The 15,802-nt window shown below is 41.1% G+C and overlaps 1 protein-coding gene across 4 annotated transcripts in view; it reads right to left on the reverse strand.

Moving 5' to 3' along the window:
- Positions 1-8,477: 8,477 nt before the first annotated feature.
- The window catches only part of SH3GL2 (SH3 domain containing GRB2 like 2, endophilin A1), a 232,440-nt gene continuing 225,115 nt past the window's right edge, over positions 8,478-15,802 (reverse strand). For all 4 annotated transcript variants that reach the window (XM_065530483.2, XM_015437118.4, XM_045373289.3 and 1 more), the window contains 3 exons: positions 14,197-14,300; positions 12,081-12,211; positions 8,478-10,064 (listed from right to left, as the gene is read on the reverse strand). In XM_065530483.2, coding sequence (XP_065386555.1) covers positions 9,865-10,064; positions 12,081-12,211; positions 14,197-14,300 — 435 coding nt within the window. In that variant the 3' untranslated portion in view covers positions 8,478-9,864. The remainder of the gene's footprint in view (positions 10,065-12,080; positions 12,212-14,196; positions 14,301-15,802) is intronic.

Genomic DNA, 15,802 nt, shown 5'->3' on the forward strand with positions numbered 1-15,802 from the left:
AATTCAACAGGAAGAGCTAACTATCCTAAATATATATGCACCCAATACAGGAGCACCCAGATTCATAAAGCAAGTCCTTCGAGACTTACAAAGAGACTTAGACTCCCATACAATAATAATGGGAGACTTCAACACTCCACTGTCAACATTAGACAGATCAACGAGACAGAAAGTTAACAAGGATATCCAGGAATTGAACTCATCTCTGCAGCAAGCAGACCTAATAGACATCTATAGAACTCTCCACCCCAAATCAACAGAATATACATTCTTCTCAGCACCACATCGTACTTACTCCAAAATCGACCACGTAATTGGAAGTAAAGCACTCCTCAGCAAATGCACAAGAACAGAAATTATAACAAACTGTCTCTCAGACCACAGTGCAATCAAACTAGAACTCAGGACTAAGAAACTCAATCAAAACCGCTCAACTACATGGAAACTGAACAACCTGCTCCTGAATGACTACTGGGTACATAACGAAATGAAGGCAGAAATAAAGATGTTCTTTGAAACCAATGAGAACAAAGATACAACATACCAGAATCTCTGGGACACATTTAAAGCAGTGTGTAGAGGGAAATTTATAGCACTAAATGCCCACAAGAGAAAGCAGGAAAGATCTAAAATTGACACTCTAACATCGCAATTAAAAGAACTAGAGAAGCAAGAGTAAACACATTCGAAAGCTAGCAGAAGGCAAGAAATAACTAAGATCAGAGCAGAACTGAAGGAGATAGAGACACAAAAAACTCTCCAAAAAATCAATGAATCCAGGAGCTGGTTTTTTGAAAAGATGAACAAAATTGACAGACCACTAGCAAGACTAATAAAGAAGAAAAGAGAGAAGAATCAAATCGACGCAATTAAAAATGATAAAGGAGATATCACCACCGACCCCACAGAAATACAAACTACCATCAGAGAATACTATAAACACCTCTACACAAATAAACTGGAAAATCTAGAAGAAATGGATAATTTCCTGGACACTTACACTCTTCCAAGACTAAACCAGGAAGAAGTTGAATCCCTGAATAGACCAATAGCAGGCTCTGAAATTGAGGCAATAATTAGTAGCCTACCAACCAAAAAAAGTCCAGGACCAGATGGATTCACAGCTGAATTCTACCAGAGGTACAAGGAGGAGTTGGTACCATTCCTTCTGAAACTCTTCCAATCAATAGAAAAAGAGGGAATCCTCCCTAACTCATTTTATGAGGCCAACATCATCCTGATACCAAAGCCTGGCAGAGACACAACAAAAAAAGAGAATTTTAGACCAATATCCCTGATGAACATCGATGCAAAAATCCTCAATAAAATACTGGCAAACCGGATTCAGCAACACATCAAAAAGCTTATCCACCATGATCAAGTGGGCTTCATCCCTGGGATGCAAGGCTGGTTCAACATTCGCAAATCAATAAACATAATCCAGCATATAAACAGAACCAAAGACAAGAACCACATGATTATCTCAATAGATGCAGAAAAGGCTTTTGACAAAATTCAACAGCCCTTCATGCTAAAAACGCTCAATAAATTCGGTATTGATGGAACGTACCTCAAAATAATAAGAGCTATTTATGACAAACCCACAGCCAATATCATACTGAATGGGCAAAAACTGGAAGCATTCCCTTTGAAAACTGGCACAAGACAGGGATGCCCTCTCTCACCACTCCTATTCAACATGGTGTTGGAAGTTCTGGCTAGGGCAATCAGGCAAGAGAAAGAAATCAAGGGTATTCAGTTAGGAAAAGAAGAAGTCAAACTGTCCCTGTTTGCAGATGACATGATTGTATATTTAGAAAACCCCATTGTCTCAGCCAAAAATCTCCTTAAGCTGATAAGCAACTTCAGCAAAGTCTCAGGATACAAAATTAATGTGCAAAAATCACAAGCATTCTTATACACCAGTAACAGACAAACAGAGAGCCAAATCAGGAATGAACTTCCATTCACAATTGCTTCAAAGAGAATAAAATACCTAGGAATCCAACTTACAAGGGATGTAAAGGACCTCTTCAAGGAGAACTACAAACCACTGCTCAGTGAAATCAAAGAGGACACAAACAAATGGAAGAACATACCATGCTCATGGATAGGAAGAATCAATATCGTGAAAATGGCCATACTGCCCAAGGTAATTTATAGATTCAATGCCATCCCCATCAAGCTACCAATGAGTTTCTTCACAGAATTGGAAAAAACTGCTTTAAAGTTCATATGGAACCAAAAAAGAGCCCGCATCTCCAAGACAATCCTAAGTCAAAAGAACAAAGCTGGAGGCATCACGCTACCTGACTTCAAACTATACTACAAGGCTACAGTAACCAAAACAGCATGGTACTGGTACCAAAACAGACATATAGACCAATGGAACAGAACAGAGTCCTCAGAAATAATACCACACATCTACAGCCATCTGATCTTTGACAAACCTGAGAGAAACAAGAAATGGGGAAAGGATTCCCTATTTAATAAATGGTGCTGGGAAAATTGGCTAGCCATAAGTAGAAAGCTGAAACTGGATCCTTTCCTTACGCCTTATACGAAAATTAATTCAAGGTGGATTAGAGACTTAAATGTTAGACCTAATACCATAAAAATCCTAGAGGAAAACCTAGGTAGTACCATTCAGGACATAGGCATGGGCAAAGACTTCATGTCTAAAACACCAAAAGCAACGGCAGCAAAAGCCAAAATTGACAAATGGGATCTCATTAAATTAAAGAGCTTCTGCCCAGCAAAAGAAACTACCATCAGAGTGAACAGGCAACCTACAGAATGGGAGAACATTTTTGCAATCTACTCATCTGACAAAGGGCTAATATCCAGAACCTACAAAGAACTCAAACAAATTTACAAGAAAAAAACAAACAACCCCATCAATAAGTGGGCAAAGGATATGAACAGACATTTCTCAAAAGAAGACATTCATACAGCCAACAGACACATGAAAAAATGCTCATCATCACTGGTCATCAGAGAAATGCAAATCAAAACCACAATGAGATACCATCTCACACCAGTTAGAATGGCGATCATTAAAAAGTCAGGAAACAACAGGTGCTGGAGAGGATGTGGAGAAATAGGAACACTTTTACACTGTTGGTGGGATTGTAAACTAGTTCAACCATTATGGAAAACAGTATGGCGATTCCTCAAGGATCTAGAACTAGATGTACCATATGACCCAGCCATCCCATTACTGGGTATATACCCAAAGGATTATAAATTATGCTGCTATAAAGACACATGCACACGTATGTTTATTGCAGCACTATTCACAATAGCAAAGACTTGGAATCAACCCAAATGTCCATCAGTGACAGATTGGATTAAGAAAATGTGGCACATACACACCATGGAATACTATGCAGCCATCAAAAAGGATGAGTTTGTGTTCTTTGTAGGGACATGGATGCAGCTGGAAACCATCATTCTTAGCAAACTATCACAAGAACAGAAAACCAAACACCGCATGTTCTCACTCATAGGTGGGAACTGAACAATGAGATCACTTGGACTCAGGAAGGGGAACATCACACACCGGGGCCTATCATGGGGAGGGGGGAGGGGGGAGGGATTGCACTGGGAGTTATACCTGATGTAAATGACGAGTTGATGGGTGCAGCACACCAACATGGCACAAGTATACATATGTAACAAACCTGCACGTTATGCACATGTACCCTACAACTTAAAGTATAATAATAATAAATAAATTTTTAAAAAAATGCGAATGTCTCAAAGCAAAAACAGTAGATAAGAAAGTCAGTGAGCAGTTGGCTGCTTATTTAAAAAGTTATCATACACACAAGAGCTCCCCAAACTTGCCTGAATGGGAGAGTTGCTTGGGAAGCTTGCTAAAAAACCTGATGCTGACCCTCGAGGGAATGTTTAAGCAGCTACCAGGGCACAATTCAAGCGGGACTTCCTGGGTCTGCAAAAAATGCCTGGATTTCCCTAAGCCATCATTCTCCACAAAAGTTTTATTCACGGTGTGAGCCCAAAGAACATTTTAGTTGAGGAAAACGACTGAATAATATGTCTGTGTTTTCTGATCATTCTCAACACCAACGACAGGGCCAACAGTTGGCTCTTCCTAAGTTTATTTGGTAGAGCAGCACTACTTCAAGTGTGGTCCAGGGACTGGCAACATCTCTATGGAGCTTGTTAGAAATGCACATTCTTAGGCCCCACTAAAGACATACTGAATGAGAACATCTGGAGATGGAGGCCAGGCATGTTTTAACAAGACCCAGGTGATTCTGGTGCATATCAGTTTTAGATGCCCTGTAGATTTTTTCCTAAATTTTTCAGCGGTAAATACCACTTGCTAGGGGTCCCTCTATGGGCAGTTCTGATTCTGAGCAGCTGTAATGAGAACCTGGAAATCCAATTTGTACAGTTATCTTATTACCTGATAATAAGAGTCACCTGGACTCTTATCTCCATGAGTCCTGGAGGCAGATGTTTTGATAAGGGACGCACATAAAAATGACCGACAGAGCTTTTTAAAAATGGATTCTTTGGTCTTTTCCCAGACTAGCAAATCATCATATTCAGTTTCCTTTTCAAGAAAGTGGTAGTGAGATGCTGTACTCCATTCTTTTGCTCCCAAAGCTGACAGCCTACTCCCCTGCTGTCAGGAATCACAGTTGTCTCTTGCCCTAAGTGGAAGGCTGCCGTCACTTAGGCATACGCGATAGCAGAGTAACATTCAACTGCCTGACCTGTCAGCGGTTAGCATTCAATGGGTCCTTAAAAAATAGCTTTGTTGTTTTCCTTGAAAGCCCCTTTAACCAAGGGGCTCATAACTAGATCCCATAAAGCTGGGCCTAGAAATTGCTGGTATGGCCTTGCAGCACTCTAAGTCTCTTCCACCAACCATTAGCCAGAGTTCTAATGACAGCTGTCTGCCTCCTTCTTCAGCATAACGTCCCTCCTTCATCACCTCCCCATCCCCGTGGGATGGAAGGCAGTCTGCATGTTTAGCAGTAGTTCTAATTCTGGCTAATGAAACACAGGCTTTAAAAGTGCCCACATACTGTTTCCTGGAATCTCAATGAAAGAAAATAAAAGTGCCCACACATTAATAGTTTCATCCAGAACACTAGAAGCTATCTTGAAAATAAAGTGTTGGGCTAAATTTCCTAAATAACGTATGCAGGACTTGGCATGTTCCAGAGTATTTTGTGTACTATACACAGCCCCAGGGAAATCTCCATTCTAGGTCATATCATTCTTATCATCTACTGATTTATGGCAAAGAGAAACTATGTGAAAGTAACTATACTCCTAGAGCTTTCTCTTTAAGACCTATTAAACCTAGTAGACCTATTAGAAAAAGAAACGAAACGATTGTCCCACTGAATTTATTATTCATTTTAGTTCAGTTTGATTTTGTTTCTGTTTCCACTTCAGGCAGTTTGTTCCAATGATCTGACTTAGAAGAACAAGTGTTTTCTGGTAAGTTCAACTTCTAGTGGTGGTCCACTGAGTAATTTCCATACGTAAGGTTTTGTACTAAGGTATTAACTATACTTCAATAAAAATAAGGAATTAACAGTCCTGTATCTGGTGAGTACATTAGTAATGGTCTCCAAAAGACTTCCTTAAATCAAGAGTAAGTTCTTCCTGGAATCTGTGGTCACGACACTTGTTTCATGTGACATTGACTCATAGTGAGATTACTGTATTTGGTGCAAGGTCTTGCTGTTTTCACTTTGGGGTTATGGAACTAATATTAAAAAGGTTCCGTTGATATGAGTGCATCACATTAAACATAATGGAATGCTTTTCCTTCAAATATGGTCGAATGCATCTATGTCTCTTTCTGGACTCGCTGTTCTGTATAGACCATCTATTCTTTGTATCAAAACCATACTACCTTAATTACTGTAACTTTTTAATGTTTTATATCTAGAAAGAGTTAGTCCTCCAACTTTGTTCTTCTTTGAGGAAAAAAACATCTTTTTGCTTTTCCACAAAAATTTTTATGACAGGCTTAAAAGTTGAACTTGTCAATTCTCAAACACGTGGAAACAAACTTCCTGCATTTTTTGTTTGAAATTGCACTTTTTTAACAGCTAGATTTGGGGGAATATGATACCTTTACAAGACTGGGTTTTCCAATCTAAAAACACAGAATGTCTTTCAATTACTTTCTCAGATATGTTCCATGATTTTCTACAGAGATCATGCATAATCTTGCTAGATCTATATCTATGGTGTGTGTGTGTGTGTGTGTGTGTGTGTGTGTGTGTGTGTGTGTGTGTATATATATATATATATTTTTTTTTTTTAAGACGGAGTCTCACTGTCTCCCAGGCTGGAGTGCAGTGGTGCAATCTTGGCTCACTGCAAGCTCCGCCTCCTGGGTTCACGTCATTCTCCTACCTCAGCCTCCCAAGTAGCTGGGTTGACAGGCACCCACCACCACACCCGGGTAATTTTTTGTATTTTTAGTAGGGACGGGGTTTCACCATGTTAGCCAGGATAGTCTCGATCTCCCGACCTCGTGATCCGCCCGCCTCAGCCTCCCGAAGTGCTGGGACTACAGGCGTGAGCCACCGCGTCCAGCCGGTTTTGGTTTTTGATGCCTTTGTGAATGACATTTTTTTAAACTGCATTTTTTCTGATTGCTATTGATATATAGAAATAAAATAAAATTTTTGTATGTTCCTCATATCTTGTGATCCTATTAAATTCACTGATTTTTCTAATAGTTTATCTTTGGATTATGATTTTCTATAGTCACAATATCATTAGTATTTCTTAAAATTGCTTTAGAGAATTGATCTGTAATACTCTAGAACTCATACAGCTAGAAAAAAACATTTTCATGTTAGACTAGTTCACATATAGAACTTTGATATGGTTTGGCTGGGTCTCCACCCAAATCTCATCTTCAACTGTAGTTCCCATAATCCCCACGTTGTGGGAAGGACTGGGTGGGAGCTAATTGGTAATTGAATCATGGGGGTGGGTCTTTCCCATGCTGTTCTCGTGATAGTGAATAAGTCTCATGAGATCTGATGGTTTTATAAAAGGCAATTTCCCTGCACATGCTCTCTTGCCTGCTACCACATAAGACGTATCTTTGTTCCTCCTTCATCTTCTGCCGTGATTGTGAGGCCTCCCCAGCCATGTGGAACTGCAAGTCCATTAAATCTCTTCTTTTATAAATTACTCAGTCTCGGGTATTTATTCATGGCAGTATGAAAATGGACTAATAGAAACTTAGTATATTTGATTACAAAACTATTCATGTTAGATTAGAAAATCTGGACTATTGGCCTCTTCACAAAATAATAGAAATGGCCCCTAATACACAAAGAACATGTTCATTTTCTTGGGAATTCAGAAAATACATATTCTGTGTGCCCTGCTGCTCCCCTATTCCCACCCACACCCAAACATATACATCAAGAGAATACTGGGTTTTTTTGGTTTGTTTGTTTGTTTGTTTTGAGACGGAGTCTCGCTCTGTCGCCCAGGCTGGAGTGCAGTGGCGGGATCTCAGCTCACTTCAAGCTCCGCCTCCCGGGTTCACGCCATTCTCCTGTCTCAGCCTCCTGAGTAGCTGGGACTACAGGCGCCCGCCACCTCGCCCAGCTAGTTTTTTGTATTTTTTAGTAGAGATGGGGTTTCACCGTGTTAGCCAGGATGGTCTCGATCTCCTGACCTCGTGATCCGCCCGTCTCGGCCTCCCAAAGTGCTGGGATTACAGGCTTGAGCCACCGCGCCTGGCCTGTTTTGTTTTTTGGAGGCAACGTCTCACTCTGTCACACAGACTGGAGTGCAATGGCATGATCTTGGCTCACTGCAACCTCTGCCTCCCAGGTTCAAGTGATTCTCGTGTCTCAGCCTTCTGAGTAGCTGGGATTACAGGCATGCGCCACCACACCCAGCTAAGTTTTGTATTTTTAGCAGAGACAAGATTTTTCCATGTTGGCCAGGCTGGTCTCAAACTCCTGACCTCAGTTGATCCACCTGCCTTGGCCTCTCAAAGTGCTGGGATTACAGGTGTGAGCCACTGCACCTGGCCTAATACTGGCTTTCGATCAAACTATATTTCCAGGTCTATTTCTTTATCTTCAATTATGAAATAAAATAAAAGGCTAGTTGAAGAGATATATTTTATTTCCCCTTCCTAACATTATATTCTTCAGATGATATCACTTTTAACAATATATCATTTAACATCTATGAGACGAAATTCTCCTTACTTTCTTCTCTCCCAAATTCTCCTCCTTCCTGGGGTTACCAGGAAGATCCCAATGTCCAGGCTAGCTACATCCTTGCTGCTGAAACTTTTCCTACATATAAAGAGATAGATATGAAGTTGGAACCAGGTCTTGTTTGGCTGCATGAGAAAGCAATGGAGACTGAAACCAGCCCCCATCCACCCATTGTTAGACCCAAAGAACTGACACAAAATGAAGAAGCAGAGCCTTTGGTTCTGTCTTCAGCAATATTTATTGGAAACAGCGATGCTTCCTGTGGTGAGAGTTTATACATTAAGCAGTAAGATTTGCCTTTCACTCCACATGATCCGCTACTGCAGGTGGCACATCGGAAGCAGCACGTTAAACCTCTGAAAGAGTCTGTACAGCTAGATAAATAGAACTCTGGATACCTAACAGGACTTTCATGACTGATACAAAACAAAAACAAAAACAAAAAAACACTGATAAGCTTACACACAGCACTGTATACACAAAATGAAGATTATGGATAGAAGGGGCAGAAGTAAAAGTAGCGACTGAATTGGGAAAGAGTTTTGCATATGCAGCCATATACCTTAAACTGCTAAGCACAAAAATCATCTTTATTTGGTCCTCATTGAGGGCAGAATCTGCACAAATGATGTTCAAAGAACACAGGGTAAAAGTGGAAAGGAAAGGTATTTACTGTTTCTCAGTCTATGAACTAGTGGAAAGATGGTTACTAGTGTTTTCCTCCTCGTGTCTCTGTGCCAAATGGATTCATGAAACATGTAATTCACAAATATAACTGAAGAGATTTGTTCCCCCTTCCCTGTGCCCTTCAGAAATAGCCTAAATACATACAGAGTTTCTGTACACCAAGAAATTTAAGCTTGGATACCAGATTTCTTCCCATTTCCTCATAATGGAGAATTTCTTTTCAGCCTCTCTCACAATAATGCTGATTAACTGTCTTACTGAAAAATAATTTGGAATTACCGCTCTGGCTTTAGTAGCAAGGAGGGAAGAAAACTGGCTATACCTCAGAAATAGCCATAAGTGTGAAGAGCTGAGATGCCTGTTTGCAGAGAATGCTTTGAACCCACAATTAACACTTTTCTAGGGATGCATTAAGAGACAAATTCATTCAGATCAGGAGACAATTTGCTGGTGAGGGAAGGCTTACTTTGACAATTCCATGACTCACATATTTGGGAAGGGACAGTGTGAAAGCAAAAACTTTCTCCTCTTTGCATGGAGAAATGCAAAAAGACCTTCAGATGCCCCCTGGGGTGATAGACAATATCTTCGGTGGGAAGGTTTTTCTGTGATGTGGCTCATGGTCATATTCTAAGAAACCACAGCCTCCTGAGAACTGTGTAAACAGCAGTTCTGTGACTACTGGCTGGTCTCAGATGATGTTTTAAAAAGCACATGCCATGCCCACCAGGCTAAGAGGATATCATCCATCACCATGACTCCTGTGGGAGCCCACAAGTCAACCAAATACACTTGGTGGGGCTGGATGACGTGGACCACTGCGGCCTGCACTTGGGATGTGTTATAAGCAGCATTACCAAAGCAGTGGTTAACCGTAACTATCTGAGTCAAGAGGAGGTGAGCCAGCCAGCATAACATCCTAATGGGGCAGGGCAACCAGAATTTCCACATAATTGATGGGGAAGAAGCCTGAATGGCCATGCAGCATCCCCTCATACCAGTTCTCATCAATTTGGTTAGTCAGTGTGATGATATCGCCCTCTTTAAATCCCAACTCCCCTTCATTTTCAGGTTCAAAGTCGTACAGAGCTCGGCAGCAGGGCTGATCCATTTGGACACCTGGGAGTAAGAGCAGGAGAGAAAAGAAGAACACACAAGGATAAGGGGTATTTAACTCACAGAATCTGCTGCCTGCTGCACCCACCTGGCTTGCTGCTCCCCGTCTTTCCTCCCTCATTCCTCTTCCTGTTGAAGCTTCTTCTTGCTACTGGACCTCAGTGTACACTCATTGGGCATCTTGCCCTCTACCAGTCCTCAGAAGCTTTCTCGGACCTTTGGAAGTTGCTGTTTATTCCTGTTTCTGTTTCCAGTATGAAAAACGGTCACAACTATTCTTGTGATACATACAACAGATTTCGTTAAAGTTTGCCTTTGTGATAATGCCCAGAAATAGGAGGGACAATGACTTAAAAAGAATATAATGATGTAGGTTAATAACACAGCATGGCCTGAATTGTCTCATGTGAGCACTTTAAAATCTTTGCATATTTGAAAAAGTATGGTTAATTACATGGAGAATGTTTTTGAGTAACAGTTTGGTTATCGCTGTTTAAAATGATAATCCCAGCCTCTGGAAAACTGCTGTAACGTGGTAACAACAGAATAATATAAAACACTGAGTTCAAGTTTTTACTTTCTGTGACCTTACACAGGGCACTTCACTCTCAGTTTCACTGTCTGAAATTGGATGTAACAGTAGGACTTACTTCACATTACTACTGTGGCTACTAAATGAGATTATGTAAAAAAAATTATATAATTTATACTTGGTAAACTGTTGCATATATAAATATAGGCAGTGCACTGGAGCTACGGCATACAAAAATAATGTACTCTACCTCGAGTAAAATAATGAAGGATGAAATCATATCTTAAGAGGGATCTATTCCAAATGACCCACTGCATTAGTATTAGATGCATACATATGTAGATACAGACTCAGACAAGTGCACACAGCTCCCATGCCATCTAGGTGGCTGGAAAGGAAACAATGATTTAGAGAAAGAAGCAAATGACTGAGTCTCCAGATGAAAAGTGAAATATATGGCTGGTCTGCAGGCAGGGAGAAGCACAGCTATACACAATTTCTATGACTAGTCCTGGTGGCCAGCATCAGTAGCCACAGCTGCTTATGCCATGCCCAGAAGTGCTGAGCACAAAGGGCAGAGAGCGCCACCTGCTGGCTCAGATCTTATTTTTTTTCTTAATAACTGAGAGCATCTTACAAACAGTTTTCTACCGTAGAACATCAAGCACTGGGGATACAGGAAAAATAAAAGAAAGCTGTCTATCTCTAACATCCACATCCAGTATAAGACAGTTCCCACTTCAAACAAGCAAATGTGGAGGTTGAAAATGTCTCCAGCACAGGCTGTTGTGTAATCTGCATGTAGGGAGTGGAGAGCAAGCGTGACAAGGAAAAGAATGCTCTATTAGGTATGCATCGATATTCCTGAGATAAAATATCATCTAGCTTTTATTATATCAACCCCAGTGCCACAGCATGATAAAGTGATCAGAGGTGAGGCACGGGAAAGAAAACCCAGCAAGTGTCGAGTTTCAAAATATCTTCTGCAAATATATTTAACCATATGCTTCTGTGACTCAAGAAATCCAGCTCATCAGCACATTTCTGGAGCCGCTTGCCGTCTGTGGGCTCTATGTGAATGCATATGGGGACACACTGTCCAGGGGCATTCATTGTCATACAGGCTGGATTCAGAGGGAACAGGAAGGAGAAAAGATGACACACGCAGACCAAACTGACAAGGAAAGGCAATTTACGACCACAAAGGAGGGTCAAAATAAAATGTGTTCATGTGTGCTGATGATTGAGAGAGAAAGGGATATACAAATAAAGTTTTATACAGAATTAAAAGGAAGGAAAGAAAAGGTAAATGAAAAAAGACAAAAGGATTCCTTTAACACAGTTTCTACCTGACAAACCACTCCATAAGAAATCTATTACTGCATATTTCCTATGCAGCCAGATTGGATTATTCCTAAAATTTCTGGAAGAGTGCCAATGCATGTGCCAAGGCCTATGCAATAGGATCTGCCGTCTCAGCTCCTTACCTGAAGGCTTGGGAGTGCCTGTGTGGGAGAGGCCCCCATTGGGCTGAGTACTGTCTCCAGTTGGAAACTCCAGGCTCATTCGTGGTTTAGGTTGATATTCCCTTCTAGGCTGAGCTGAGGCCTGTCTTATTCTGCAGGAAAAAGAAAAGAGGTGGGAAAGGTTATGTGGCCAGTTAAGTAAAAACAAAAGGAAATATAAAGATTCAGGAAATGTCTGGGTCACCCACCACGCTACCATGATGAAGTGTGGGAAATCAAACAAGGACCCTTCGTTTTCTTGTGTGTGCATGTCTGAGATTTTGGTGACGCCCCTTTACGGGGCCATGTCCTCACTGTCTTCGCTCTCTCTCTCAATCCCTGACTTCCTCTCTCATTTATTCAGAGTCCTTTATCCAAATATGCACTGTGCTAGGTACCAGGAACACAGAAACGAATTAAAACACAGTTCTTGTACACAAAAGCTAAATGCTTGAGGGGATGCATACCACATTCCCCATGATATTCTTATGCACTGCATGCCTGTATGAAAACACCTCATGTATCCCATAAATATATACACCTATGTACCCATAATTTTTTCAATTTTAAAAAAGACGCAAACAGATTATGGTCTGTAAGGGATGACCCTAAGTTTTAGTAAGCACTGTCACAGATAGCTACAAAGTGCCACAGGAACACAGGGGTGTAGTTGGGGGTGAGGGTGGGAAGGAGTCTACCTCTCCATAAGGAAGGTGGAGGAGGTTTAAGGAAAGAACTAAAAGATACACAGGAGTTGTTTCCAGATGAAAATGTGAAAGGGAGCTATTCCATTCAGAACATGAGAAGATTTGGATAGAGGGAAGGAGGAAATACACTGTGTGCTGTGAGAAGAATGAGCAGTTTGAGATATAGGGAAGAGGAAAGGAAAGAGGGAAGACAGAAGGAAATCGGAAAGGTATGGCCAATAATTGTCTTCTACACACCCCTAAATAATTCCCATGGTTTCAGGTATTCAATAAACAAAGTATGTAAGAGATTTGCAAGGGAGGGTGAGGGTTTAGGGTATGGTAACCGTAGAATGATACTGACTTTGAACATGTTTCAGAGGAAAGAAAGGAAAGTGCTCCCTTCATGCTCAAGAGACATTACAAAGACACATAATATTTCTTTAGTATTTTGAAGTATATGGTTTTAAAACCTTTCTGGAGGCTTCAGCGTTACATAAGTTTCCACAAGGGTGCGCTGAAGGAAAATGCTCAGTTAGACCACGAATCTAAGAAGATGCTGAGATGAGATCAGCTTGAGGGAAAACAATGAAAATAGGTGATGTTTTCAATGCCGTGGAATCGTATGATTGGGGTCATCATGATGCAGGCAGCCACGTGATCAGCTATGAGAGTCTAATCTGGCCATGTGGCCTAAGAAAAAAGCCTGCTGAGGTGACCCTTTGAGGTATACGTGTTCAGCAAAATCACCCTGTTTGATCTGGCTGAATTAAAATAACACATATTATATTATAACACAGGACCACTGGTATACAGCCACACAGGCTGTGCCCCACAACTCCACGGAGCCACATTCACACGGTAGTTTCCTACTACCACAGCCCTGCTGTGAGGTACATCGAACAAGGTGAAAGCGGCTCTCTCTGATGGCAGTGGACTTGACTACCATTCAGAGAAACACAAGATGTGAAAAGAAACAGCCTTTCAAACAGGTTATGGTTGGCTGTGAACTCCACTCGTACCACTGAGTGACCCTGGGCTAGTTACTTCACCTCTCTTAGCCTCAGTTTACTCATCTGTTAGTCGAGGCTAAAAATACTTAGGTTATAGGGCTGTTATAAGATTATTGATGATATGTATCCAGCATCCATTATCAGCAGTAGCATCCTGGTGTCCCACCTGTGGCAACCAAAATACAACCCAAGTATCGACCTCTCATAAACAGAAAATTAGATTCAACAAACAAAGCACAAGAAAAAACAAAATCAAAACAATCCACAAGGTGCCTGTTTAGGATAAGCAGGAATTCTGGCAGATGTTTGTCTCCAAATGTATTTTATGATTTCCATTTCTGTATATATCATTTTATAGCAATGAAATGCAAATATGAAATTCAGGGAACTGTAGAATACCTTTCTTCCAGTCTGACCGTGACTTGCTGCAGGATCTGGACTGCCTGCTTGTGGTATTCCAGCTGAGCTTGCACAAGTGCAGAAAGCTGGCTCACTTGTTCAATCTGCAGATCAATGGGAAAATCATGCCTTAGTTTCCATGTTACCATCCTTAAACAGCCACTACTGTTTCATACATACAACAGGTTGCACTCAACACACAGACCCTGTTTGGTGGTGCTGATGACTGTGTGATAAGCCAATTAAGATAGATAGGTCAGCAGGTTTCAAATCCATCAAGGATAAAAGAAAGCAACCTTATGCTTAGAATCATGCATATCAGTACCATGAGGAGAAGCAACACTGGAAACCCTCAGGAAGACCATAAAGCTCTAAAGAGTCTCATGCCTAGCTACAATCTTGTATTTGGGATTTGACTTCTTTTATTGATATAGAAAAGAAAGTATGCTGGCCAAAGGACTCTTTGTTCCCTATACTTTTCATGCTGTTAATATTGGTACTGTTAATAAAAATGTGACAATATCTCACATAATGTACCCGGAGAGGCGACATGGTATGACAGAAAAATATTCTGTGCTCTCTGAGCCTCCTCTATAATGTAAAAGGGCTGAATCAAGTGACATCTTGCATGCATTCCTGCTCTAATATTCTAAGCTTGATTTCTCTTGATTTTACGTTTCACATTACGATCCAGCTAGGTAGCAGCCTCCAAGTCAACAGAGGCAGTGTTGTCCCATGAATCTGGGGATGGGGAAGGGTGCTGTGTTGCAGGGAAGGAGCATTGTGATTTGGGTCACCCCTCAGGCCCACAGTATTCCTCTCGAGGAGTTAGGTGGGCACAAGTTGTTTTACATAAACAAACCTACACTGTTTCCAGGTGGGGGGAAAGTCTGGATATGTTCAACATGCCTCCTGTGCCACAGTCAGGAGTAAGGCAAGCAGGCAATGTGATGGTTAATTTTAGGTGATAGCTTGACTAGATTAAGGGATCTCCAGAGAGCAGGTAAAGCATTGTTTCTGGGTGTGTTTGGTAGGGTGTTTTCAGAGGAGACTGGCATTCACTCAGTAGACTAACTAAGGAAGAGCTGCCCTTCCCTATGGGGGTGGACACCATCCACTCAGCTGTGGACCCACACAGAACAAAAAGCAGAGGAAAGGCAAGTTTGTTCTCTCTCTTCTAAGGAAGGGACACCCATACGCTCCTGTCTTTGGATGTCACAGCTATAGGCTTTCTGGCCTTTGGACTCTGGGACTTGCACTACTGACTTGCACTACTTGTACTACTGATGCCTCGTGCTCCACAACTGAGTTCTCAAGTCTCTAGTGAATTTATACATAGATCATCAGAAATATCCTTTATCTTTCCACTATCGATAAGTGAGAGGGTCCCTGACCGAACGATTTGTAGGCTTTACGATGGTGCAAAACTGTTATGCGCTCAGTAGAAACCATACTTCAAGTACCCCCAACCATTTTTTTTTTTACTTTTAACGCACTATTCAATAAATTACACGATATATTCAAGATTTTAACCCCATCGTAAGTTAAGGAGCATCTGTACTTTAAGATTCACTAGCAGACAAGAATCTAGTTAAATCAAACTACA

This window comes from Macaca fascicularis, chromosome 15, assembly GCF_037993035.2.
Source record: "Macaca fascicularis isolate 582-1 chromosome 15, T2T-MFA8v1.1".
Lineage (NCBI taxonomy): Eukaryota > Metazoa > Chordata > Mammalia > Primates > Cercopithecidae > Macaca > Macaca fascicularis.